The sequence below is a fragment of the Propithecus coquereli genome, unplaced genomic scaffold, assembly GCF_000956105.1.
Source record: "Propithecus coquereli isolate 6110/MARCELLA unplaced genomic scaffold, Pcoq_1.0 Scaffold672, whole genome shotgun sequence".
Classification (NCBI taxonomy): domain Eukaryota; kingdom Metazoa; phylum Chordata; class Mammalia; order Primates; family Indriidae; genus Propithecus; species Propithecus coquereli.
In genome coordinates, this window is record NW_012152752.1 from 443,743 (window position 1) to 470,841 (window position 27,099).

The 27,099-nt window shown below is 60.8% G+C and overlaps 2 protein-coding genes and 1 pseudogene across 4 annotated transcripts in view; 2 read left to right on the forward strand and 1 right to left on the reverse strand.

Annotated features, from left to right (window-relative positions):
* Window positions 1-14,111, forward strand: part of FAM83G (family with sequence similarity 83, member G) — a 29,763-nt gene extending 15,652 nt beyond the window's left edge. The window contains exons 3-5 of the mRNA XM_012660665.1: window positions 7,017-7,141; window positions 7,828-9,094; window positions 13,276-14,111. Of these exons, the coding sequence (XP_012516119.1) occupies window positions 7,017-7,141; window positions 7,828-9,094; window positions 13,276-13,665 (1,782 nt within the window). The 3' untranslated portion in view covers window positions 13,666-14,111. The remainder of the gene's footprint in view (window positions 1-7,016; window positions 7,142-7,827; window positions 9,095-13,275) is intronic.
* SLC5A10 (solute carrier family 5 (sodium/sugar cotransporter), member 10) overlaps window positions 1-27,099 on the reverse strand; it is a 66,636-nt gene that overhangs the window by 31,382 nt on the left and 8,155 nt on the right. For 2 of the 3 annotated variants that reach the window (XM_012660668.1, XM_012660666.1), the window contains exons 6-9: window positions 15,699-15,804; window positions 15,352-15,432; window positions 13,812-14,017; window positions 9,676-9,811 (exon numbers count right to left, since the gene is read on the reverse strand). In XM_012660668.1, coding sequence (XP_012516122.1) covers window positions 9,676-9,811; window positions 13,812-14,017; window positions 15,352-15,432; window positions 15,699-15,804 — 529 coding nt within the window. The remainder of the gene's footprint in view (window positions 1-9,675; window positions 9,812-13,811; window positions 14,018-15,351; window positions 15,433-15,698; window positions 15,805-27,099) is intronic. The other variant, XM_012660667.1, reaches the window with a different exon arrangement.
* On the forward strand, window positions 21,388-21,955 carry LOC105823448 (annotated as a pseudogene).

Below are 27,099 nucleotides of genomic sequence, written 5' to 3' on the forward strand. Positions count from 1 at the left end.
GCTTTGCTGGGGGTCCTTGTGCATGTCACCCCGCTCTCTGCCCAGTATCTCAGTGGTCCAGTAGAGGGGCGGGTGAGCCAGGGTGGCTGCGCTCATATGCCTAGATGCTGTGGCACTTGGTGCCTTGCTTGGGGGCAAGGGGACCCTCCTTCCACCAGCCATCACTTGGCACCTGCTATGTGCAGACATTTCCCCGAGCGCGGCGCAGCGTGGACAATGGCACCTAGTACTTCTGGCACATTTGCCACGCCTGTCCTCAGCACAGTACCTGGGTTCACTTATTTAAGCCTCGTCGCAATGCAGTGAGATAGGGCAGTAGTTCCCATTTTGCAGAGGAGGAAATGGAGCCACATACCCAGCTGCCACTGCTAGTTAAAACTGAGAGGGGTGGGGGCCCGCACCGATGTCTGACAGGCCAGAATTCCACGGGCTTCGGGCCTGTGATCCCAACAAAGATCGCAGAAGGGGTGACACCGGGCTGGTAACAAGGGCTGAGCTCTGCGCCTGTAGTTTGTTGGCATTTGTCAACCCCCCCCCCGCCCCCCGGCTGAGTCCTTTCAAGTGGGCTCGAGCACTCCAAGATGAGTCTGTAGCTCCTGGGACATTTTTATGTGGTCTCCCTGGTAGGTTGACCCCAAGCCCCACACCCTCCCACCTCACTACCTGACGTGTAATTAGCGCCAGGAGTCGACTCTGGTGGCTGACAGCTCATGCCCGAGAGAGGCACAGTGTGGAAAAGGCCACTTTTGAAACATGACCGCAGAAGCCCTGGCCTGTGGGCAGCAGATCAGAACCCTCGGGGCTGTCTGTCCAGTCCTCGCCCTGCCTGCAAAGAAACCCGGTGCGCCACTGTGCCCCTGCCGCACGCCCAGCCGGTGCTTCACGCTCCTCCCCAGCGTGAAGATGGGGAGTGGGGAGTAGGCCTGCTGGTGCGGGGCGGGGCCCTGACCTGGCGCTGGCTGCTGCATCCTGCCCAGTGCCCTGGCTCCTTGTCAGCAGAGGGCCCTGGCTGTCCTTCACTTGGAGTTTTCTGAGCTGCCGGGAAGGAGGAGGCGGGTTGGGCGGGATGGGGGTGGGCTACAGGCTCCTTCCCCATGGCTTCTTGGGGGCCTGGAGTGCCTGGGCTGGAAAAGGCCTTGAGACCATCCAGATGAGGCGCCCATAGGACAGATGGGAAAACTGAGGTTGCAGGGAGGCCATGACTTGCCTAAAGCCATTCCCCCCAAGTTAGGGGCTGAACCTAAAAGCCAGTAGTGAGAAATTGTATCTGATGAGGAGGGTACAGACCCCTGGTGCGAGAGGTCCCTGGGCTGAGGCCACCCCTGCTGGCGCAGGATGCCCTGGTACTGCCCAGTGGCCCATGGGGCTCGCCTCTCTTGGGCTCCAGCGCCACATGCCCATAATGATGCCTCATGGGGTTGTCTGAGGATGGAATTGAAGGAGACAGTGGTTATAAAGGCGCTCTGCACGCGGAGGGTGGTTGTGCGGCTGCTGGCAATAGCAATGGATTAGAAACCCCAGACCCCGGGCTGCGGCAGGGGTTGGGTGTGAGGCCTTCCTCTCTCCACCCCAGCCCCTCTGCTGGCCCATGACCACGTGGGGCAGGAGGAGGGCAGCTCTCACTGCAGGTCCCGGGCCCAGCCTGCCTCACCTGGCCGTCTCCCTCTCCGAGAAAGGTGGCAGGGTCTGCAGGGTGACATACCCGGGAGCCAGACACATTCATGGGAAAGTGTGACCTGGCTTCCTCATTCTCAGCTCTGAACCTGCCCCCTCTGCAGCCCTGGCAGCCCTGGGTGGGTGGCCAGAGGTTCCTGTGGGCCCAGCCCTGGCCTAGTGTCACCTTGTTGAGGGCCTACCTGCCTAGCCAACCTCCCTGCCCGTGGGCTGGCTGGGCCCAGACCTGTCTCAGAAGCACTTCCTTCGCCACTGATCCCTGGGCCCGCCCTTGGCCACCTGCCACCCCTCCTCAGCTCTGCACCGACCTGCCTCGAATCCTTTGGGCCCAGGGTGCAGGTTGTGCCTGGCAGGGTCATCCTTGTGACCACAGAAGTGTTGGGTGCCAGTTCAGGGGCGACACCACGAGCCAAGCCTGTGCCCCAGCTCTGCCACCTGCACGGGGAGCTTGGGCAGAATCACTGAATCTTTCTGGGCCTCTGTTGTCTTGCATGAAAAATGGGAATATTGTTGTTGATTTGGCAGGGCTGCTGTGACAAGTAAGCCCACGTGGAGGAGGGCTCCCCTCCCGTCCTGACTTTGGTTGGGGATGGGCACAGCCCCTCCTGCGAGACCCAGCTCTGCTCCGTGTGCCAAGCAGCTTCCTTTTCCCTCCGCACGGGGGTCTGGCTGGGGTCGACCCTCCCTTGGCTGCTTCCCGCTGAGCGTGGAGCCCACACCAACACGTTCAGGAGACGGCAGCATGTTGCTTGGGCCAAGCCCACTCCCAGTCCCCGGGTGAGGTGGGGGCGACGTGCACCAGCATCTCCCCAGCTGCGAAGCTCCCAGCCACCCCCGAGCACCTGCTGGCTCAGCCGGCCCCAGATGGCCCTTCAGGCAGGAGTCTGGGAAGGATCACCCCAAATTACAGATGGGGAGCAGACCTGGGAAGAGGGCCTAGCCTTCCACTCCCAGCCCCCAGGGTCACATGCAGGCTGCATGACTTGGCTGCATTCAGGGGTGATACTTGCTGTGGATGGATGTGCCTGAGCCAATGAGAGCCAGGCCGGGCCTCGGGGCTCGCAGCTTAGGACCAAACAGGAGCTGTGGATGCCTGGCCTATCTGAAAAGCTAGTCAGTTTGTGCAGCCAAACAGGAAAAACCAGCAGCCCCTGGGCGAAGCCGGACCTATCTCTGATGAACAAAGAAATGTCAGCCGGGATGGCCGTGGGAAGGCATGTGGCAAAGATGTAAGGACCATCAGCAGCTCGGTCTCACACTGGACAGGCCTGGCCCAGCCCTTCGGTGCCCAGGGCTCCCCACTCCCTGGGCCTGCCCGGGTCCTGCCTTCTCTGATCTGGGCTATAGGGAGGGCCTCTCAACCAGGGCGGTTCGCCCTGCCGAGGGACATTTGACAATGTCCAGAGACATTTTTAATTGTCACGACTCGGGGGTACTCCTGGCATGTAGAGGCCAAGGATGTTGTTAAACATTCTACAGTGCACGGGGCAGGTACCACAATATGTCATGCCCCGGCTGAGCAGCCCTGTCCCCTCAGACAACGAAGGGCCCTGGAGCCAGGCTGGCTCAGCCCTGCCCTATCCCTGCTGCCAGACCCCACTCCCCCTCCCCGTCACATCCCTTAGGCCAAAGGTAGTTCACAAAAAGCTCCCACAAAAGACAGCCCGAGGGAGCCAGGGAGAGTGCTGACTGCCCCTCCCTATGTTCACAGAATGAAACGAGCCCTTTAGAGGAGAGCAGAGGCCGGCTAGGGCCCAGCACGGCAGGGACTCAGGCTCCGGCCTCCCCCATCTGCCTCTGTCCCCTGTGTTCTCTGTTCGGCTTGGGCTTGGTTGGAGTGCATCTTTGGGCCTCCCTACTGCTCCTCCAGCCCAGGAGATGCCGGCAGGCGTCTGCGGAGAGCAGGCTGTGAAAGAGCCACCGTGGTGCCGCTGGAGCCCTGTCCTTGGGTCTGGGCTGGGCCTGGCCCACTGGGGGAGCATGGGCAAGTCACTTCCCTCTCTGAGTCCACCTGGCCATCCACTGAGTAGGGCCAACAATCCTGGCCTCCCTGAGGGTCCACACCGGCCCTGATGTTTTCTGGTCCTCTGCCTTGGTCCTCCATAGCCCGCTGTGCCAGCTGGGGTTCATGGGGTGCCCACCGAGAGCCAGACACCTGCCTGGGTGGGTCCCCCCGCACTGGGGCTTCATCAATCCTCACAGCAGCCCTGTGGCACAAGGGTGAGCAGGCCCATTTCACAGATGGGAAAACTGAGGCATGGAAAGGCCTAGTTGGCATTCATTTGGCACCAGGGCTGGAGCCATGTTTGACTGGAGCTCAAGAATGCCTGGACTCACCCTGCTCCAGGGGGACCTGGCCTCAGTCCCCTCTGCCCGGCACTGGCCCAGGCCTGGATGCCAGTGGGCTCGGTACAGGGTCGAGTAACGTGTCCTTGGGCACAGGAGGCCTGGGGTTTCGGGGCAGGGCACAGCAGCTTGCCCTAGCCCTGGTGCCCACCGCCTTGCCCACACACACTGAGAGCAGATGGGGCGCCGCCCAGACACCCTCCCTGCCCTGGCTTGCCCCTGACGTCCTCTCTTACATATGAGGAAACTGGGGCATAGAGGCTCCAAGGCCTTGCCCAGGGCACCCCACTTGGGCCAGCCCGGGTGTCCCTCCACTCCATCTGCCCATCCTGTGCTGGGGGTGCCCCAGGAGCTCAGAGACAATACGGCTTTGTGGGATCCTCCACCTCTGCTCACACGAGCCCAGGCTCCTGAGACGTTACCTCATCCGGCCAGGCCCTGTGGGGTGGGGCCTGCCCGGGAACAAGCTGGGGAGCAGGCCAGGAGGCAGCGGGTGGGCCCTGCCACAAACCCCCACCTGCTGCCGAGCCCTAGTGGGGGATGGGCCTAAGAGTTCCCCAGGGTGCAGACAGGGAAACTAAGGCCCAGAAAGATGCAGAGACTTGCTTAGGGTTACACAGCAAGTCAGCAGCACAGCGAGGCCTGCCGCTCACAGGAGGCTGAGTCACCCTGAGGTGGAAGTGGTGACTTTCTGAGCCCTTCACCAGGACAAGGCTTGGGGTGGGTGGGGACAGACACTGGGGAGAGGAGTGTAGAGGCTCTGGCTGGTCTCCCAGGCTGAGGAGGGGCCTGCGGCCAGGCCAGGAGCCCGCAGAGGCCAAGGAGCCTGGCTGTGGTCGGACTCGGGTGACAGGGACGGCTCACACCCCCCCCAAGATCTTCCTCAGACTTCTTGTCCTAAGCGTGCTCCGTGTTGGGTACAAAGTCACGAGCACTAATTGCCCTGGGCCATGGCCAGCTTCCCGCTGAGCTGGCTGTGGGACAGGCCGCCTGCGCAGAGCGGCCCTGGGAGCAAAGGCTGGCGCCTACGACAAGACAGTCATTCACCCCACGGGTGGGCATCACGTGGGGACTCACCCAGGGCCAAGCCCACCAGCCTCCATGGGTGCTGGCCTGGGGCGCCCCAGCCACAGGGCTCTGAGATAGAAAGGACGGAGGGGCGGGGGCTGGAGGATGGCGGGAGGCCCCCCTCGCCCATAGCAGCCTACCCCTTCGGTTTCGCGCGTCCTCCCGCTGGATGTGGGAAGCTCTGCTCCTGAGATGCAGGTCCAGCCCCCGCCCATCACTCTGCTCTAAATCCTCCTGGGGCTCCCTACGCCCCCGGGGCCAAGCCCAGGCCATTCAGCAGGTGCAGGTCCTTTCAGCAGCAGCCCGCCCAGCCCGCTCTGCAGCTCCGTCGCCTACCCCTCCTCCAGGTGCTCTCCTGTGCCGGGCCTGCATGTCCCTCGCCCGGAATGCTCACCCTCCTCCCACATCAACCCACGCCATCCTTTCCCGGGAGCCTCCCCTGCCAGCCCTTGCGCCTAGGGCTGCCCCTCTGTGGTCCAGGGCATTCCCAATTGTTTCTGTTTCCTTGTCCACCTCCCCCTCACCTCCAAGGTGGGATCCTTGTCACAGTCATCCCTGTGTGACAGCTGGGGGCCTCGGCAGGGCTCGATGAACGAGTGAGCCGTTACAAGCTGGGGCCAGTGAGTGGGTGAGGGGACACACGGGTAAGTCACAGCTCAGTCTAACAAAGAACATGTCACTGCTGAGAGCTCAAAGCTAGCACAGAGCCTCTCCAGAGGGAGTGAGACTCCTGTCACAGGAGGCATGCAAGTAGACCAGTCAGGATACCACTGAGCGGGTTCCTGCCCTGAGCAGGTGTCAGAATCCCTGGGCTTATATTAAAACTGAAAATCCTTGCTGACTACAGGCGTCTTGAGTCAGACTCTGGGGGCGCCCAGGAGCCTGCGCTTCTCACACTGTGCTGGTGACAGTTGGACCGGATGAGCCCCAGGTCTCCTTCCCACCTGAGGTTCTACTTTGGATGCCCTCCGCCGTCCCTCAGCAGCTGGGTTGCGGCCGGGCTTGCCTTGCCCTTCCTGGGGTCTGCCGTGCCCAGCACTGGCCTCTCCTGCGTGCCCGTCCCGAGAGCGGGGGCGGGGGGGGCACCCCCAGCCTACAAGGGCAGAGCCTCCACACTGCGGGAGAGGTCCCTTCCGCAGCAGTGACCTGGCCTCGGAGCCGAGGTACTCGGTGGCCCGCTGTGCTGCTCGCGCCTGGAAGCCCTGTCCTCTCTCTGGTCTTTGGTCCCCATTGCCGTGGTCTCCCGAGAGCCTTCCTGGCTTGCTCCCAGGCCAGACAGTGCAAGCTTGGCGAAGACTCAAACCTGACCATTTACTGAACCTGTCCTGGGTGCCAGGCAGGGTCCTGGCCACGGGGAAGGAGGAGAGTTTGCCATGAGCCCTGCTATAGAGAGCAGATCCCAGAGGGGACAACGAGCTGGGTGTCGAGACGAATGTGGGACAGGCCAGGCGGTCGCTGGTCCTGGAAGGCCACGCCCTTGTCAGAGTGTGAGACCCGGGTTCCTCAGGGCAGGCACCCTTCCTGCCTCCCTTCCCCACCCCGTTCCCCGGCTGCACAGCCCCCAGCCATCCATGGGACATTTCTGTTATAAAACGTGTGCACGTCACCGTCCCACTCAGGACCTTGCCACAGCCTCCACCACCCCCAGCCGCGTTTCCAGCCTGGTGTGGCCAGGCAAGTCTCCTCCTGCCCCGTGCTGTTCCTCAGACACCTCTGGGGCCAAAGCACAGACCGCCGTGCCCCACACCCCTTGTCACCAGGCCCTGCTGCTCTCCGGCTCCGTGTCCCTCCTTACCCCAGGCCCACGCCACCCCCTTCCTCCAGGCCTTACAGCCTCTTCCCACCTGCGCCCCCAGACCCCCCTGAGCCCCGGGCAGTGCAGTCAGTGCCGTGGTCGTGTAATTCCGTCTCTTGCCCCCCCAACACAGAATCTCAGAGTGCGGAGCACCGGGGGAACCGAGTTCTTCACGCGGTCGGCGACCAAGTTCAAGGGTGCCCTGGCCCAGAAGTTCATGTTCGTGGATGGAGACCGGGCCGTGTGTGGCTCCTACAGGTGACTCCCTGGCTTTCTGGGGGTTTAGGGCAAAGTTGCCTCTGGTTCCCAGCCGGTTTCTGCCCTTAATCCCGACTATGACACCCTCGTTATTCCGGTTCATTGGGCCCAAAACTGCTGAGGTGTGCGTGCGTGTCTCTGGAGCCAGGCAGAGGAGGGCGTTTGTCCGAAGACACTGTTGTTCCATCCTGGAGGTGTCACCAGCCTGGAGGTGGGGTGTGGGCCAGCCAGGCTGTGCCTTCCCAAGGCCCCAAGGCGATCACTCTGAGGGCTGTCCTCGGCTGTGGGCACCTGCACATGGGCCAGCGGGGTGAGGGCTGCCCGCAGACACTGGGGGGTCGGTAACAGCAGAGACACTGATGCGGCACAAGTCACCATGTGCTACATGACCTCCGGTGTCCAGGGCTGCACTGGGCGATCTCACGCTGCCCTGGTGACCACCATAACAGTCTGAGAGGAGCGCAGCACCGAGCGCTGTGCGAGCGCCTCACCTGAGGTCGCAGACCCTGATCTGCCCCCACGGCTGGGCCCTGCCCTCTGCCCTGCTCACTTCTCGGTCCCGGGGCCCTGCAGCCAATGCCTGAGACACGCCAGCTGCGGGGAGGGGGCCGGGGCTGGGGGCTGGGCCTGGGGCAGGAGGCAGGTCCTGCGTGCCTGACCAGTGCCACCCTCCCTCTGTGTTGCAGCTTCACGTGGTCGGCCGCGAGGACGGACCGCAACGTGATCTCCGTGCTGTCCGGCCAGGTGGTGGAGATGTTCGACCGGCAGTTCCAGGAGCTGTACCTCATGTCACACAGCGTCAGCCTTAAAGACATCCCCATGGAGAAGGAGCCCGAGCCGGAGCCCATCGTACTGCCCTCCGTGGTGCCCCTGGTGCCCGCGGGTACCGTGGCCAAGAAGCTTGTCAACCCCAAGTACGCTCTGGTCAAGGCCAAGAGTGCCGACGAGATCGCCAAGACCTCCTCTGACAAGCAGGAGGCCAAGAGGCCCCCAGGGCTTCGGGGCCCGGTGCTGGCCGAGGGGCCGGGAGACCTCCCCGAGCCGCTGCCATCCATCCACCCAGGGCTGCTCCACCTGGAGAGGGCCAACATGTTTGAGTACCTGCCCACGTGGGTAGAGCCTGACCCCGAGCCAGGCAGTGACATCCTGGGCTACATCAACATCATCGACCCCAACATCTGGAACCCCCAGCCCAGTCAGATGAACCGCATCAAGATCCGAGACACGTCCCAGGCCAGTGCCCAGCACCAGCTGTGGAAGCAGAGCCAGGACGGCGGCACCCCCCCTGAGCTCCGCCCTCCCCCAGGTCCCAGTGCCCTCCAGGACGGCGCCCCAGCCCAGAACGGCCTCCCCCACGGGGACCCTGAGCCACTGCCCCCCGTGCCCAAGCCCCGGACGGTCCCTGTGGCAGACCTGCTAGCCCATGACGACGGCAGTGTTGGCTGGGCCCTGGAAACCCCAGAGGAGGAGGCGCCCCAGAACGGGACCGGCCACAGTCTGCCCCGGCTGGTGGGCCCAGGCCACGCACCGCTCCAGCGGCAGCTGTCGGTGACTGAGGATGACCCCGACGGCCCAGGGGCAGGGATCCCGAATGGGCTGGACCAGGAGGAGGAGGAAGACGACGATGACTATGTGACCCTCAGTGACCAGGACAGCCTCTCAGGCAGCTCAAGCCGTGGCCGTGGCCCCCGGCGGCCCTCGGCGGCCTCCTCCGTGTCAGACGAGTACTTCGAGGTGAGGGAGCGCTCAGCCCCTCTCCAGAGGCGCCACTCAGAGCAGGTGGCCAATGGCCCGGCCCAGCCGCCCCGCCGACAGCTGAGTGCCCCCCACATCACCCGAGGGACCTTTGGCGGGCCCCTGGAAGGCTCCCCGTGGGCCCAGGGTCGGGGGAGAGAAGAGGTGGATGTGCCAAGGAGGATGCAGGCCCAGCGCCCCTCGGACAAGGAGCCACAGGTGGGTCGGGCCCCGCACTGGGGCCCTGCGTGTCCCTCCCTACACGCTGCCTGAGAGCCTGGAGCTGCCATCTGGGCTGCCACATCCCTGGCACCAACGGCTTTCTTTTGCAGATGGGGAAACTGATGAACAGGCAGGGTGGGGCCCACCTAGGGCCACGTGGCAGACCATCGCTGACACTGAAGGCCCTTGGTCCCAGAGTCCCCAGGAGGCGACCTAAGGAAATGCGCATTTCCCTACCCAGAGGTCTCAAACACCTGTCATAGGATCTTGATGCCACTTGCCAGGGGCCTGGTACAGTCCCTAGTTTACAGATGACGAAACGGCGGGGCACAGAGATGATCCTTTACAGCTTTGAGGTCACAGAGCAATAAGCGTAACTGGTCCAGACCTTGTGCCAAGCCCTCTCCATGTCCACCCCTTTGATTGTACCTCTGGGACCACTCTCCCCTCTCCCCCCACCAGGGTGGGAAACAGCTTGCATGGATGCCTTGCCTCTCCTCCTGGTGACCTTTGCAGGACAAGGACCCCGGACCCTGGGCGCCCTGTAGCCTGGGCTCAGCACCCAGTGCCCGCCCTACCTGGGAACAGCACCCGGCTGATCATGCCTGGCATGATGATCAGGCCCATGGGGAGCATCTTGAGGTAGCTGGCGAGGATGGAGCCCGCCCTGGCGTGGTTCAGGTCCCGGGCGGACAGTGACCGTTGCACGATGACCTGGTGGTGGGTGAGAGACGGGTGAGTTCCAGCCCTAGGGGTTGCCCGTGTCAGGATTAGTCTCCCGCGGGCCAGCGGGGGTGGTGCGAGACGCACCGTCCCATTGGCCCCCGACCTGCCCGAGGCAGCCACACTCAGGGCCCCGGACCTGATGGCATCCAACCAGGGGTGCTGTCCCCGGCTGGCCGAGCAGCGAGGGCCAAGGTACGCTCCTTCCCAGGGACTCAGTCCCCGCCTGTCTGTAGGGAAGTGTGGATCCTGCCCCGGCAGCCGTCAGGGCTGGAGGAGACCCTGGGTGGGACGGTATCAGGGCCACGACACCCCCACCCTTGTCTCCTGGACCCTCATGAGAGTGGCCGGCACGTTCGTGGTGCCAGGATCGGGCACAGGCACACTGTGTTTGTGCGGCTGGCAGAGATAGGGGCTTTCAGAGCTGGGATCTGGGGAAGCTGCACTTGGGCAGTGAGGGGAGGCTGGACCCTGCCCAAAGGGACCAGCTCCTCTGGGACTTAGACAAACCCTAACTGGGCCTCAGTTTCCAGATCTGCAAAATGGGAGGAGGGAGCGGTGATTTGGAGTGATGATGTCTGAGATCCCTCCCAGGTCTGATACTGTGATTCTGCTTTAAAAAAAAGTGTAAGCCTATAAACAGGTTTGTTGAGATATAATTCACAGGCCACACGGCACCCACTTACAGTGTACACTCCTGTGTTCTTTATACATTCACAGAGTTGTATGACCATAACTCTGAAATATAGTATCTTTCTTTTGCTGTTCCACAGTTTAAATCACCACCTGTGACTCAGAAGTAGGAATTGCCAGTGATTTTAGCTTCTTTTCCAAGCATGCTAGCATAACGGTAGCTCCGAGCATTTACCCCAAGGCGTGGCTGTCGCTGAAACTTTAATTACAGAGGCAAAGAGTGTCCATGGGCTGCAGCCTTGGGAGGGCAAGGCAAGCGGATGTCCTTCCTGCTTCTCTGCCAGCTTGCTGTGACTAGGGACAAGTCCTGCCCCAGTTGGGCCTCAGTTTCCCCATCTGGACAATGAGAGATTCTGTCTAGACCCTTCCCCTCAACTGTCCTGTGATTGCAGGAGCCTGGCCTCAGTTCTCATGGGAGAGAAGCATTTCCCTGCCACCTGCACATCATGTTCTGCCACGGACGGGGATGTTGGTGTCCCTGCTCCATTCTGTGCTCCTGGCAGGGCAGAGAAGCTGAGGGTCAGAGTTTCCATGAGCCCTGAGGCCTGCAGCCCCCTACCCAGCAGGGCAGGGTCCCCCCACCTCGAGTGTCAGGCAGCAGGCTGGGGCCCTCCCCTCGATGTCAGCGGGCCACTGTTCCCCTAGTGCCTCTCAGTCCTGGCCAGGCCCACACCCGCTCCACGAGCCGGGTCATTTCTCCTCCTGAACCGCTGGCTCCTCTGCAAACGGGTTATACCACCGACCCACAGGGCTGCTGCAAGGACTAAGTGAGGCCACTGGTGCAGATGGCCGAGCTTGTGCCCGGCTCGTCAAGGGCCTTCGGCAGATGTGAGTTCCCTTCCTCGGTGAATTTTTAGGGTGTGGCCACCAGAGTCAGCCGTGGCCGACCATGAAAGCTGTGGTCACTGTTACAACTGAGGCTGCTGCTGCTGCTAACAAAGAAGACGCCCGTCTCGAGCTGCAGCATCAGCAGGTGACAGGAGCTGGCAGGACCCCAGATGGCCTTCCATGCAGACGGGGACACTGAGGCCCAGGGAGGGGCAGTGTCAGAGCTCAGATGGGAGCCCAGGCCAGGGCTCTGCCCACAGGGCCCTCTGTCTCTTTATTTGTTAGTGGCCTTGTTTGTTCCTGATTACAAAAGAGCCTCCTGCTTATCGTGGATGAGCCAGAAGACAGTGAAAAGTCTAAAAAAGAAAACGAAAAGCTCTCGTGTCTCAGCTGAGGCAAGCAGAGCTGCTGCTGCCCTCTGGCCAGCCTGCAGGCGCCTTTGACGGCTGCCCCGACCTCGGAGCTGAGTGGAGTCAGACCCCAGGAGCCCTGAAAAGTCCCCAGGTCCCAGCGAGGGCCACGCAGACTGGGGAGCCTTGAGCAAGACCAATGCCAGTGTAGCTGGGGGCTCTGAACCGAGGCCCTGCAGCCTCCGGGCAGACCCAGCTGGAGGGGAGGAGGACAGGGCAGAAGGGCGGTCGCCTGGCCGTGGGCCTGATGCCGGCTGCTACTCTGGACCACCTGGGGTCAGCAGCGCCCTCATCCGCCTCCCTGTGTGACCCTCCCTGGGTCTTGGGCTCCTCATCTGTGCACTGGGCCCATCCAGCCCTGACCCCAGGCCAGGACATGTGCTGACTCATTTGGCCTTCATGGAAAAAATCTCCTGAACGGCATCCCACCCAGAGATGCCCGTGCCAGGCCAGGCCGGCACTGTGCGGGGAGGAGACGGGAGGTGGCGAGGGCACAGTCGCAGGGGCATCCAGTGCCCATCCTGCCTCCATGGCTAACCATTCAGCCAGCCCCTCGTCCACTCGGCCCTCCCACGGGAGCCGGGCAGACGCCTGCCGAGGGCGCATTCATTCCTGCAGCCGATGTGGATTCTCCAGAGTAGAGGGTGCCAGAGTGGGAGGGGCTTGCTTGAGGGCTGCATGTTACAGATGGGGAAACTGAGGCACAGGCAGCCCGGGTCACTTGGAACCCAGGGAGTATCTTCGGTCCGATGCTGACAGAGCCCCAGCTGCTGGGGAGAGGAAGAGCCGGCTGGAACCCGGACGAGTCACTCCATTCTGGGTTTGGATCCGGCTCTGTTTCTGGGCCTCGGTTTCTGGCCTGTGACGGGCTGGCTGGGCCTACTCACAGGCAAGGCCATGTGTGACAGGCTCGTGTGAGCCCTGTCATCGCCCATCCCACAGCGGCTGGCCAGGGCCTGCTGGCCTGGCTGCCTCAGCGCCTGGCGGGGCCCCAGGGTGGGTCCGGAGGCGCGGACAGTCGGGCCCACCGAGGCCCTGCTGCTGCACAGGCCTTCCCTCCCGCGTGCTCCCGGACGCCCACGGCCTTCAGGGCACTGTCTGCTCCTGCCCAGAGAGGGCAAGTGGCTTGTTTGAGGTCACCTGGGAGGGCTCATGACGGGGACAGGACCTGAGTCACCCCTGTACTCAGCAGAAATCCCGGCACTGCCTCCGACAACCCCAGGCAGGCTTTTTCCACCCATACCCTGCCCCGGTACAGGTAGAGGCCGCTGGGGCAGGGATGGGGGTGTGAGAAGAGCAGCAGGAACTCGCCTCATCACAGCCACAAACCGCAGGATTACTCCCATGTGACAGACGAGGAAACTGAGGACAGAATGGTTAAACCAGCTGGTGAACGGCAGAGCCAGGAGGTGAACCCAGGTCTGCTCGGCTCTAGCATGCCTGGGGACAGTCCTGTGCAAGAGGTGGAGCCAGCCTTCCCTGCCCCCAGCCTCGGGGTCTCACTCTGCTTTCTCTCTCTCCCAGGGCCAGCAGTTCCACCATTGTAGGGTCCCCGTCTCGGGGACCAGGAGTAAAGATGGCTTCCCGGGAGCCCCTCGGTACCGCCCTGCTGCTGACGGGACCCAGAGCTCTGCCAGGAAAGCAGGCCGGGCTGTGGCAGGCCCTCACCACTGGCAGGCCAAGGGGGACCCGACACCCCGTGTGCTGCCAGACCCTGCAAGCCCGAGGCTGGCCCGAAATGCCAACCCCCTGGCCGGTGGCCGAGCCACTAAGGAGCATCCGAGTCCCTTTGGAATCCCGTACTCCAGACTGTCTGAGTCGAAGCGCCTGAAGGCCAAGACGGGTGGTGGTCAGTGGGCCTCATCCGATTCCAAACGGAAGGCTCAGGCCCCCCAGGACCGCAAGGACCCCTAGCAGCCTGTCCCCGCCTGGAGCCATGCCCCCCCAGGCCTCTGCCCAGCCCAGACTCACGATGCAGGAAAGCAGACGGCCGCCTGCGCCCTCCACACCCCGCCTGGGATGGTAGGAAAGGGAGGTGGGCAGGTGACGTCGGCACTCACCTGGTCAGTGCACCAGTACCAGGTGGCCATGATGGTCAGGCCGAAGGTCATCCCAGTCCACGGCAGGTCGCCTGTGTGGGGGTCTCGGAACATGTGCATGGCGTCTGTCCTTGGCAGGTGGCAGGTGGTGTTGGCGATGGTCCTGGAGGGGACGGCCCGGGCGTAGGCTGCCTCCAGCTGTCCGTAGCCACCGATCTGGTCGAAAGCTGGCGGGATCGGGGTGGGACAAGGACAGTTTGGTGGTTGGGGGACCTGACTCCCTGGGCTCCCACTGCTCTCATCTCGCAAGTAACTTCCTGAGACGTCAAACTCGAGTCTTTGCCACCTCGTCTTTCCCAGTGTTTGGAAAGGTGTGAAGGGTAGAGGGTTTAAAAAAAAAAGGTGAATCTGAATGACTATTTTATTTGTATTTAAAGTAACACTACTAAGTGAGCGTTTTGCACGTGGGCACCCCAGTGTCTGGTTAGCCGGGCAGGGTCGCTGCCAGCCTCTGGATGCTTGCTGGCCTCGGGCCAGCAAAAGTGTTTTTTCTTGGGTTTAAGTACCTTCCTGAGGCATCCGAAGTGTTAGAGTACCTGACCGGGGCGCCCAAAGACAGAGTTAAGAGTGGTTGCACCCCGCCCCCGGAGCCACAGGGCCGGGCAGGGGCAGGGGAGGAATCAGGCCGGGGGTTCTGTCCTCTTAAGTCCCGGCCACGTTTGCCCCTCACTGTTCCCATCTACCTCGGGGTCAGGGCTCTGTGTGGCCAAGCCCTGGCCCGTTCGTGGCTTTTGCCGTGTCTGTGGTCTCTCCCTTCCTGTCCAGACTGGGCCTGGTTGCCTGGGTCCCTCTCATGCAGTGGGCTCAGGGACACGGGGCCCCTGTTCTGAGAAGGGGAAGCTTGGAGGTGGGAAAACCCCTGTCTCCACCCCAGGCCCCATTCCCCGTCCCCAGCTGTCCTGGAGGATGTGGAAGGGGAAGGAGAAGACTGCTGCCTGCCTCTCCCACCCCGCCCCAGGCCAGGGGCTGTGTTATACCAAGGATCCTTGTGCATCTCAGAGCAAACAAACACTACACAGGTTCCCAATCTGAGTCTGGAGGAGTATTTCAAGGTCTTCGTTCACTCTCCGTGGGGTTCTCCTGGCTCTGCTTGCATACTTCCAGAGACAGGGAGCTCACTACCTTCCGGGGCAGCCCCACGAGCTTCCTATTTGTTCCAGACTAATATTGCCAATCTGTCTAAGCTCTCTTCTCTCCCCTCCGCTGAACACCGTTGTCTAGCAGGAGGTGGCATTACTTCTTGGGATTTTGTACATGATGTGAAACAATTGGAGGAGATGCCCAGGCAGTCCTGTGGCCTCCTAATTGTGTGTCTGCACACCTGCCTGTGGCCCCACCTCACTGGCCCAGCCCAGTGTTCCCAAGTCAGCTCCTCGCCAGACCCAGAGCCGGCCTGGAGCTGGTGACAGCTGGGCAGCGGGGGTGGACAGCAACAGTCCCCAGAGGGCTTGCTGCTGGGACAGCCCCGCTGCAGCTGCAGCCCACAGTCCTCAGCCCTCACCTCTGACCGCCAGGATGACGGCCCCCACCACCATGATGAGAGTCTGCAGGGCGTCCGTGTAGATCACAGCGGCCAGGCCCCCTGCGGGTGGAAACAAGCTTGCTGGAGGGGGACCTGGCCCCAGGGAGCACAGACACAGGAAGGAACTTCCAGAGCTCCTCCGAGGTGGCTGTTCCACATGCACTGCCCCTGTCCTTTATAGGCGGGTGAGCTGAGCCTCAGCCAGGCTCCAAATCCCTGCTGACTCCAACCGGCCACTTTGCAGGCTGCTCCCCTGGTCCTGTAGGAGGTGGCCCTCTGCCTCCTGCACCTGTCCCTGGCTGCCCCATGGGGCAGGGGCAGCATACCTGCGATGGTGTACAGGGCTGTGATGACGAGCGTGAGGATGGTGGAGAGGTAGAAGTTCCAGCCCAGGCAGATGTGCACAAAGAGAGCCCCGGCATACAGGTCCAGCTGGGGAGGGAGACAGTCTTGTGCGGACGTCCCAGGTCACTGTTAGACCCAGCGGTCCAGCAAGCCATTCACTTGCCGTGTGACCTCAGGCAACGGCCTCTGGGCTGTGGTGCCCTGTGGAGGAGGAGGGGAGGCCCACACCCGGTCTGCCTGCACCACGGGGGGCTGCTGTGGGGGAGGAGGAACAAGCCAGATGTACAGGGGATGTTACTGTTCTAATAAAGTGCAGACTGGCCATCGCCCACCCGAGAGCAGCGTTGTTACTGAATCTGGCCCTGCCCAGGGATATAAAGGCACCTTGACAAGGGTCGTCCAAGAGGAGTTCATGGGGGTGTCCGTGGAGACTGGTGGGCCTCAGGAACTGCGCGTGCCAGGGCTGGCCGGGGGGCAGCGGGGCAGTCTTTCTTACCCCCCACCGTGGGGTTGGAACCGAAGCCAGGGGTGGCTCAGAGGCCCATGTCTCAGGCCAAGGCTGGGCCCAGGGCTGGACTGGACACAGCCTCTGCCATCCCAGAACCTGGGGCCACGTGTGAGGCAGCAGCCCTCATTTGGGGAGAGCCAAGCTCAATCTGGAAGGGGCCTTACAGCCCAGAATCCCACCTCCACCTGGGCCAGAGAGAGGGAGGGTCAGACCCTACCCTGCAGGACCTGGGTCTGGGTAACAGGCTCCACCCCAAGCCCCAAACCTGCCATTCATTCTGTGCTGGCTCAGTAGAGGGGACACAACCCGAAACACAGCCTCTGGGGCCTGGCTGTGGTCACAGAGCCCTCTGGCTGGTATGGGGGGTACCTCAGTCCAAGGTATAGGAGTTGCAGGCCCCAGGCCCCTTCAAGCTCGCCCAGGGCCTGGCCCAATTTGGAGCAGACCAGCTCTACCTGGGGCCAGGCTCCAGGGACCCCACTTGTCCCCGCCCCAGTCCCAGCCCCAGGGATACAGGGCCCAGGCCACGGGGATCTGGCTCCAAGGCCTGCACCTCTCTTGGAGAGACCGGCCAGTTTGGAAACTCTGACCGGGTACTCTCAGGTAAGCACTGCGCCTCACTCAAGCCCCGGCTGCGGCAGTGTGTGCGTGTGCGTGTGAGTGCCGTGTGCGTGTGCGTGTGCCCATCTGTACGGGGTGGTTCACAGAGATGGTGTTTGCCTCCAGCCCAAGCAGAGAAGCCCAGAGGTGCTGAATACCAGAGCAGGAAGGACTCTTCTTGTCCCCACCCCATCAGACTGGGAGAAACCAAGGCCCTGGGAGGGGAAGGGACTTCCCCAAAGTCAGGCCCCTGGTAGATATCGGAATTGGAGTCACCAAGCCAGGAAAGGCCAGGAGGGGGTAGGAGCTGTCTAGAAAGCCTGCAAGGCCAGCCCCACCACCTGTCGTCCTCAGCTGCTGCTCGAGACCCCTCGCTGGCCCTGGCCGCCTCTCTCCGGGACAGAGCCCCGTCTGTGCCCGGCCTCCAGGCGCTGGCTGCAGCAGACTCACCCCTCACTCCACGCCCGCTCACCCGTGCCCAGGGCCTTACCAGGCTCTGCCCCTCACCTTCCCAAACCTGGCCATCCCAGAGTGTACCATAGTCCTCTGCTCCTCAGGGATGGACGACTCACCCCTCCCCCCCTTCCATGAGGGGTCTCCCAGGCGCAGGACCAGCTCAGGCAAAGGTGTGGTGTGGGACTTTAACTGCTGTCTTCCCTGTGGACTGGGCCCTGCGTGGCATCCAGTCTCCCAGGGAGTCCCCAGGTAGGGAATTCAAACATCACCTAGTCCCGTCTGACCCCTCCTGCTGCAGCCTAGGCGCTCTTCCTTGTGGGCCTGGTAGAAGCCAAGAGCTGCACGGCCCGGGGTCTTCTGTGTCCTGGCCACAGCTTGGTGGCCTCTGTGGCCCCGGTGGCCCTTATCTGCACAGGGAAGGTCTGGGGGGTCGCTGACACAGCTGACCTGTGGGCTCCTCTGGGCCTCCCTCCGCGGTGGCTGGGAGCAGCTGAGCATCTAACCCAACTTCCTGAAGCATGGATGGGTAGGCCCGGCTGGGAGGGCAGGGAACTAGCCCGTGGAGACAAAACTCTGAGAACAAAATCCAAAGACTGCACCAGGGAACTGCCTTCCCCAAGGAAGGACCACTCTCAAGGGCATAAGGCCAGCCAGGGCCTCGCTCCAGGCCAACCCGGCTCAGAAACCTGCTCCAGGCTGTGACCCAGAGGCAGCTGCCTGCTCCTGTGACGTGGCCCCACACTCATGCCCTGGCTGACCTTACCCCTGCTCCTTCCTCCACAAGCAGGATCCCCACGATTCTTCCCGTCTTGTACCCAGAACCCTGCCAGTCCTTCAAGGCCGAGCTCATCCCCCGGGAGACCCTTGCTAACTTGCCGCCTTTGCTGGGTGGCTGATGCTCACGCATGCTGCGTGCTGTCCCGAGTGCTTACCTAGTCTCGGGCAGTGCTCACGGCCGCCCACAAGGTGGGTGTGATTATCTACTCCACAGAGAGGGACACCTGGGCATGGCCAGGCGAAACAGATGCCTTTGTCCAAGTCCAGCAGTCCTAGGAGGAGGGGCCCAAGGCCACACCCTGCCCGCTGGCTGCCCCTCCCTGCCCCGTGGGGGCACTACCTAGGGCCACCCGCCTGGCAGCGGGCAAGAGCCCAGCACACGGAGGGGACTAGGCTGAGGGGATGTGTGGGCTGTGGGGTGCAGCGGGGGCTGGTCTGCTGGGCTCCGCATGGCTTGGAACCCCAGGTTCCCACGTGCACGAAGGCGCCTCACCCCATGTCCCAGTCGAGGGGAACTGTCCACTCTAGGGCATGTCCGAGGCAGAAGGAGGTGGGGGGCTGCCTGGTGCTCCAGCTGCCCCTCACCTGGGCCCCCACCCAGGCCACCTTCCTCCATGGAACCCTCCTCTCCCAGCCTCTGTGGGGCAGCAGAGAGGCTGGGGTGGGCCCTGCCCTGACACTTACTACGTGTTTGCTGTGAGTTCCCCTCAGACTACCCCTTGTGTCCTATGCCCCCAAACCTCATCTGTTTGTATAGAAGCCACCACCCTCAGCGGCTCAGACCGGAAACTCCTCCCTCCTTTGCCACATTCCCTGAATCCCACCCACCCCAGCACTACCCCACCCTGGGCCTGATCCCTTTGCGAGCCCCTCCGCAGGCCCCCTGCTCCCAGCCTGCTCAGAGGAAATCCAGAGGCGCCCGCATGTCTGCCAAGCCTGGAACGAGGCCCACCCGAGCCCTGCCAGCCCTGCCCAGGGCCTTGTGTGGTCCCATCCGCCGTCGCTGCCCCCTCCCTGCCCTGCGCACCCCGGCCCTGCCAGCTTCTGAGCTCCCGGCCCCTCTGCCCCTCGGTCGGCACTTCACCCCATCACTGTCAGTGAGCCGCTCCGCTCCGGCTCTCTCCACTCTTCATTCTGCCCGTGTTTGCTTCGTTTATCACACTTTGCCCATTTGTTATGATTTTACTGGTCTGTTTCTTCATCTCTTCCGTCTTGAAAGCGCCCGTGGTGGGGCGCTCACCCCGGCCGGCACACAGTAGGTGCGCAGGAAGGGAGTGGCGCTCGGAGCCGGAGCGCAGGCCAAACCCGCCCCTGCCCAAGCAGCTGCTTTGGGGCCCAGCAGCTGATGAGTCAGGACAGAGACCGAGTGGCCTGGCCGGCAAAGGTGAAAGTATTTACTGTCTTTAAAGTGGAAAATTCCACTGACAAACAGCTGTCACTCTTGCCTCTGTAAACTGCTTGCAGGGGCCAAAGTGGCTCAAGACCCTGCCCCCGCTAAAGATAACCTCATTGTAACTGTGCCCCACTTCCTCACCCATTAACTGTGCCCCACTCCCTCTCTAAGCAAAATGCATAAAAGACTGCTATGTTCTTTATTCGGGGCTCAGAATTTGGGAGGAAAAATCCCCCTCTGAGTCTGCCGGCGTATAGAAACCTGTTTTGCCAAATTTCTGTGTGTGTCTCGGTCTATTCCCGGTCAACTCTGCTGTAACATTTGGTTCCCTGACCGGGAAGAGCCGAGTGCGCTGGCCCTTTAAGGCCACCGGCTCAGGACGGGACACACGGGCTGGCCGGCCCCTTACCACTGAAAGAGAGCAAGGCACACCATATCCCACTTAAGGATATTGTCCTCTTCACTCGGAGGGGCTCCGCCAACCGTGGGCCTAGGACCTCCCTGGAGAGCGGTGAAGTATCGGCAACCAGGCAACCAGGAAAGGACGTCAGATGTCGGCCGCGGTAAAGTCCCGGGACTCTGTCCAAAGGTAGCCAGGCCCGTCTCAGGAGGGAAAAGGAGCTTGATCACCGCCTGAGGAAAGGTTTAAGGTTCCCCAAAGGAGGGAGGGAACGTAATAACCTGTGTGTGTGTGAGCGTGAGTGCTACAGCTCCACAGCTGAAAAGCTACGGAGCTTGATTGGGTCCGTACCTGCGGTTCTGTGGCAGCGTCGTACGGCATAACGGTGACTCACCCTCCGAAAGGAGAGTGACCTGGCCTGGGGTTTATACAGGTGCACCTTCACCAAGACATGCCTAAATCCCCGCGAGGGGAGCAGCCAGGCAGACATCTGACAGTAAAACCCCTCCCTGTGCGACACCGATCAGTAGGACACAATGGGAGGGAAGGAATCCAAACCAACTGTCCTTAGATATATAATCAAAAATTTTAGGAAGGGATTTTCAGGTGATTACAGAATTAAGATGTCACCAAATCGCCTCCAGACACTTTGCGAAGAACAATGGCCTTCTTTTGGAGTTGGGTGGCCCGAGTCGGGCACCCTCAACACTACTATTATCCAGGCAGTCTGGAAACGAGTTACAGACACCCCTGGACACCCAGATCAATTCCCCTATATCGATTCCTGGCTAGAAATTGCCCAAACTCTGCCCCCTTGGGTCCGGTTCTGTGTAGAAAGGGACAGAGTAAGGTCCTCTTTGCTCAGAAGCCAAAAAGGTCTCTCGACCCCAATTTCAAGCCCATCCACCAAGGGCTGCCGGAAGATGAGCTCCCCCTGCCGCCTGCATGCAATCCTGGTGACCCAACTCCTGGACCCACACTGTCGGCACCAGACACTCCGCCACTCTCTGATCCGCCCCCAATGCCTGATGACCCGGCCAAGGAGACTCCGATAGCGCACCGTCTCCGTTCTGCCCAGAACCCAACTCCATCCCTCCAATTGCCAGTCCCTGAGGTCTGAAATCAACTCCGGGTTGCCCATGATGGGACTGTCCAGCAGGGGCCACCAGTGCTCTATTATCAACTCTTTTCAACTGCAGATCTGAATTGGAAACAACATACCCCTTCTTACTCAGAAAAGCCACAAGCCATGATAGACAACACACCAGCGGGCGTCCTCGATCCAGAGACATGGGCGCAGCGAGCAATCCCAGATGTTGCGCCTACGCTGCAGCCCTGGGAGTTGGTGCTGCCGCTGGTGCCCCGTGCTCCGCGCAAGCTCCCACTGCGGCACCTGCTGCAGGCCGAGGGCCACCTCTGGCCGGGACCGGCAGGAGCGCGCGGCCACGGAGCCAGGCAGGGCTGGGGACGGCGCCTTTTGTCCCCGGAGACCCCTCGAAGTGTGTAGCGGGCGCGTGAAAGCGGCGGGCAGCCCAGATGTGGAGGAGCCAGTGCACAGAGCCGGCATGGGCTGGTGCGGGGGGCCGCCGCTGGGCCAGCCCTGGCGTGCTGCTGGCGCTGGCAGCCGCGCTCCTGGCCGCCGGCTCGGCCATCGAGTACGAACGACTACGTGAGCTTCCAGTCAGACATCAGCTCGCACCCAGCAGCCACTTCTACGCCAAGCCACCGCAGTGCATGGACATCCCTGCGGACCTGCGGCTGTGCCACAAGGTGGGCTACAAGAGGATGGTGCTGCCCAACCTGCTGGAGCACGAGGGAGCACGAGACTATGGCCGAGGTGAAGCAGCGGGCCAGCAGCTGGGTGCCCCTGCTCAACAAGAACTGCCACATGGGCACGCAGGTCTTCCTCTGCTCGCTCTTCGCGCCCGTCTGCCTCGACCGGCCCATCTACCCGTGCCGCTGGCTCTGCAAGGCCGTGAGCGACTTGTGCGAGCCCGTCATGCAGTCCTTCGGCTTCTACTAGCCCGAGATGCTCAAGTGCGACGAGTTCCCCGAGGGGGATGTCTGCATCGCCACGACCCCGCCCAATGCCGCCAAGGCCTGAAAAGCTAGAAGATTTTGCGGGAATGAATGTCACTCAACTGTTGGAGGTGGCTTAAAAGGTGTACCGGAACCGAGATCGTGTGGCCCAGAGGGAAAGTGAAAAAGAAATAAAACATAAGGCCACACTCCTGACAGTGGCACTCAGGGCTCTTGTGTCTACCCCAGGGCTCGGTACAAAACCTGAGAGGGGGCCCCGCAGGAAGGGGACATTAAGAGCGGACCAGTGCGCATACTGCAAAGAGATGGGGCATTAGAAAAACGAGTGCCCACACTGAAAGACTGGCCCCTCCTCAAGACGAGGCCCTCCTTGGGAGCTCCAGATGGAACTGGAGACCCAGGACCTAATTGGCCTCACAGGCGTGAACTCCAAATAGGACCAACTGGGCTCCCTCAACCTTGGCCCCCGGGACCCCATGGTCACTGTGAATGTGGGGGACCGACCTGTAACCTTCGTGGTGGACACCAGGGCTCAGCACTCAGTAGTGTCCACCCAAATTGCCCCTTTCACAGGGCGAGAGACAACCATAGTTGGATCCACAGGAGACCAGGTAGCCAGGCCTTTCTGCCAGCCCTGCTGCTGTCAGCTTGGGGGACATCAGGTAACACACGAGTTTCTCTACCTCCCAGACTGTCCAGTTCCCTTGTTGGGACGGGACCTCCTGCACAAGTTGGGGGACCAAATCACTTTCCACCCCGAAGGTATGGACTGCCACTCTCAATCGGCAGCGACAATGGGCCAAGCTTCACGGCAGAGATCATGCAGACTTTAACTAAGATATTAGGAATCAAGTGGAAACTCCATACTGCAAACAGGCCACAGAGCTCAGGGAAAGTAAAGCGCATAAACCAGACCCTTAAAAGCACCCTTGCAAAGCTATGAAAAGAGACAGGGTTACCTTGGATAGACTTACTCAGTCTAGCATTGCTTAAAGTCAGATGCACTCCAGGGCCGACAGGATATTCACCCTTTGAAATCTTATATGGAAGACCCTCACCCATAATCAGACAGCGTAAGGGAGACATCACCCAGATAGGAAAAAAGACCCTACACACTCAGCTCATTTCCCTATCCAAAACCCTGAGTCAGATTCATCACAATGTTATAGAAAGGATCCCTATAGCTATGGGATACCCAGTCCACTCTCACCAGCCTGGAGACTCAGTCTGGGTTAAAGACTGGAGGAAAACAGCACTAGAGCCCACCTGGACAGGCCCCCACACTGTAGTCTTAATCACACCCACTGCCGTTAAAGTTGCAGCAATAGCACCCTGGATTCATCACACGAGAATAAAAAGGCCACACCTGAGAAAAACCAGGACACCTGGACAGCACAACACGACCCAGAGGACCCACTAAAGATCCACCTCCAACATAGTGACGGCCCAGCAACCACGCCAGAGGTCACCCAAGCCAAATGACCGAGCCAGCCTATTACATCGCCATCGGCCTGTTCAGACTATTGGCCCTATTACTGGGCATGGGACTTTACTCAGTGGCCCCAGAGGACGGGGTCCAGGGGAAAGACTGTTATTAGTCATCATATATTGGGCTGTGGTAGGGTCCCTTCTCTGGTTACAGTGTTGTTCCCCATTCTAATCCTCGTCTGTCTCCCACTTACCGTCATCAGTAGCCCTCTCCCTTGCCCTCCAGAATGTATCCAGGACGTCTGAAAATGTGATAATTTAGATGATGATACTTACCCTTGTTACAGAACTAAAGATTTTTGGGCTTGTACTAGTCTTAAGGGAGGTCGTTACATAAACCCACAAATCTGCACTCAGGGGTGCAGAAGATATTGGACAGGTACTACAACAAAAGATGGATGTGGGACCAGATAAAGATAACAGGCCAAAAAGGGGTGCCAAAATCTGCTGAGGGTATGTTTCAGGGCTCCTCAGTGAAACCTGAAACACTGAAAGTACAAAAAATATGTCAAAGCCAGCTTCAAGGCCCCAAGATACTGCTTCACAGCTTCCAGATTCCCAGAGTATAATGAGGCCAGTTTCGAGACCTCTGGATACTATTCCACAGACAGCTAAGTTTCTCAACTCCACCCTTAATGCTTTGCCCAATCACACCCAATGTTGGATCTGTCTGCAGCTCCAAAGACGTGTATACTTTGGAGTCCCTGTCCCCTCGGGCTGGAACAATTCCATCAGTTCCACCATTAACCCCAGCAAGACACACCTAGTTAGACCAGTGACATATAACGTCCATCTGGCTGAGACATCCAACATCACTTGTCTTGTCAACCTAAAAGGAAGTAAACCTACAGGGACTCTGCCAGTCAGTCTATGCAGCAACAACCAAACTCTCAACTCCACTATGCACTGTCCCAGAGAGGGCTTGTTCTTCCTTTGTGGTAGCACTGCTTACCTTTGCCTCCCAGTCAACTGGACTGGGGTCTGCACCCAGATTTTCCTTACCCCAGACATCACTATATACACCACTCCTCAAATGGAGAAGGTTTTAAGTCCCCACCCAAGTGTCCGGGAAAAGCGAGCTCCTTTTCTCATACCACTCCTGGTGGGAGGAGGCATCATAGCTGGGGTAGGGGCTGGACTTGGTGGATTAGGGACTTCGCTACATGTCTACCAAAAGCTATCTCAAGAACTAAACGAAGACATACAACAGGTAGCAGATTCCCTAATAACCCTTCAAAACCAACTAGACTCTTTGGCAGCAGTTACCCTCCAGAACAGGCAAGCCCTAGACCTCCTCACTGCAGAAAAGGGAGGGACCTGTATATTCCTAGGAGAAGAAGGTTGCTACTATGTAAACCAGTCTGGAATAGTGACAGCCAAGGTAAAAGAATTAAAAGAAAGAGTCCAGAGAAGAAATAGAGAACTAGAACAAACTTGGGGACTCAATCTGGGCTAATGGACCTCATGGCTACTGCCCCTGGCAGGAACTTTAATGACTATTCTCCTCCTTGTCACTACAGGCCCATGCGTACTAAGCGCAATTATAAAATTTATAAAAACAACTGTAACTCAAAAGGCAGCAGCCCACATAATGGCCTTACGGGGCTATCACCCATTAGAAAATGATGCCCTATAACAGACACACGAGGACAAATGCCTCATGATAAATACATAGGGGCATCAAAGGGGGGGAATAAAGTGGAGAATTCCACTGACGAACAGCTGTCACTCTTGCCTCTGTAAACTGCTTGCATGGGCCAAAGTGGCTCAAGACCCTGCCCCAGTTAAAGATAACATTGTAACTGTGCCCCACTGCCTCACTCGTTAACTGTGCCCCACTCCCTCCCTAAGCAAAATGTATAAAAGACTGCTATGTTCTTTATTCGGGGCTCAGAATTTGGGAGGAAATCCCCGAGTCTGCCGGCGTGTAGAAACCTGTTTTGCCGTATTTCTGTGTGTGTCTCGGTCTATTCCGGGTCAACTCTGCTGGAACGTCTTCACAGAACAAACTGAGCCGCCCCGGCATATTCTCCCTCTCTCGCCCCGCGGCGGTGCCAGGCACGCGGTAGCACTGGGGACGCATCGCCGAGCAAAGAGAATTGGGGGACGGGCAGTAGACACTCCGAGCCCATCACGCGCATTCCAGAAGATGCTACGCGTGTGAGGAGGGGCAGCAGGTGAGGGGCTGGGCCTGCTGGGGCGGGGGCAGAGGCGGAGATTTGACGGACGTGAGGGAGCCACGTGGACGGCTGGGTTAGGGGCTTCCAGGCAGAGGCCACAGCGAGCGCAAAGGCCTGAGCTGGGACATGCCTGGCACGTCTGTGGGAGCGCAAAGAGGCCCATATGGCTGCAGCGGCGCACGAGGGAGAAGAGGCAGAGGTGAGGTCAGTGAGGTGGCAGGGTCACGCCATGGAGGACCTTCGCTCCTAGCGGCGTGGGGTACCATGCCTGTTCTCCTATTTTCCAGAGCCCCGAAGCAGTAGAGCTGGACCTCAGGTCCCTGCCCCGTGGTTCAGGGGGTGAGTCTCCGTCCCCTGCCACTGCAGGTCCTCTCCGCAGGCCAGTGCCCCATCTGAGGGACGGCGGCATGTGTCTCTGTCTGGGGACAGCGCCCGGGTGTGCAGACACAGGCGTGCTCCTGGGGCGCTGTCTGTGGCACTTCAAGCCGCTCCGCTCCCAGCCCGCGGCCAGGGCGCCCCGTTCTCCCCCGCACCAAGCCCAGCACTGAGCGGCCCTCGAGCCGCGCCCCAGCCTCATCCAGGCAGCCCCAGCGCTCATTCGGAAGCCCGGCCTTGATGTAAGTGGATTTCTCCCTGTTTCATAGTTGGGAAAACCGAATCACCCGCATTGCAAAGTGTAGCTGCAAGGACCGTGTCCCGGCTGCTTCAGGGCAGCGGCGTAGTCGGGCCCCTGGGCCAGCAGCAGAGGCCTGGTTCTAGCCGTGGTCTCTGCCTGATTCGCTGTGACCTGGGGCAAGTGAGGGCCACTCTCTAGGCCTCAGTGCCTCATCTGTGAACTGGGGGAGCTGGACAATATGTTCTCTAAGGGTCCTCCCACTTTATTGGCCTCTTCCGGCAGCCCTTCGGGAAGTCCCATTTTAAGCTCTCCGAGTGGGAGGGAGAAGCTCTGCCGCAGCCACGTCAGAGGATGAGACCGAGAGTCAAAGAGCCCTGTGCCCGTGGCTCAGCCTCACCTCCCTCACCGGCCCCACCAGGTCTCCTCACTGCCCTCCCTCCTCGCCTCTCGGCCCCCTCCGGTCCACTCTCCAGGAGGTTCCAGAGAGCACGAACATGCGAACCTAGCCACATCACACCCCTGCTCACAGCCGCCAGTGCCCCTCGGCCACCTCGACCTCCCACAGTCAGAGCGCCCCGGTCCCATCCCTCATGGCAGGGCAGGAGTGGAAATGTGGCGGCCCCTGGCTGGTGAGAATGCCTCAGTCCCCACCGCTCTCTATTACCTCACCCCAGCCCCTCCTCACGCTGCTCCCCAGCTGGTCCCAGAAGTGTCTGACTCAGTGACCCCCTAGAGCCTAGGCTCCTGACCCAAACCCCCAGACGCACCCCCCACCCCCCACCTCTGCCCCTGGCATTTGCCCCCTCCCCCATCAGTATCCCTGTCTCCATTAGGGCCCAACTCAAAGGCCACCCCAGCGAGCCCTGTCACGTCCCCTGCTGAGGTCCATGCCCGTCCGTCCCCTTTATCCATCCGCCTCCTGCT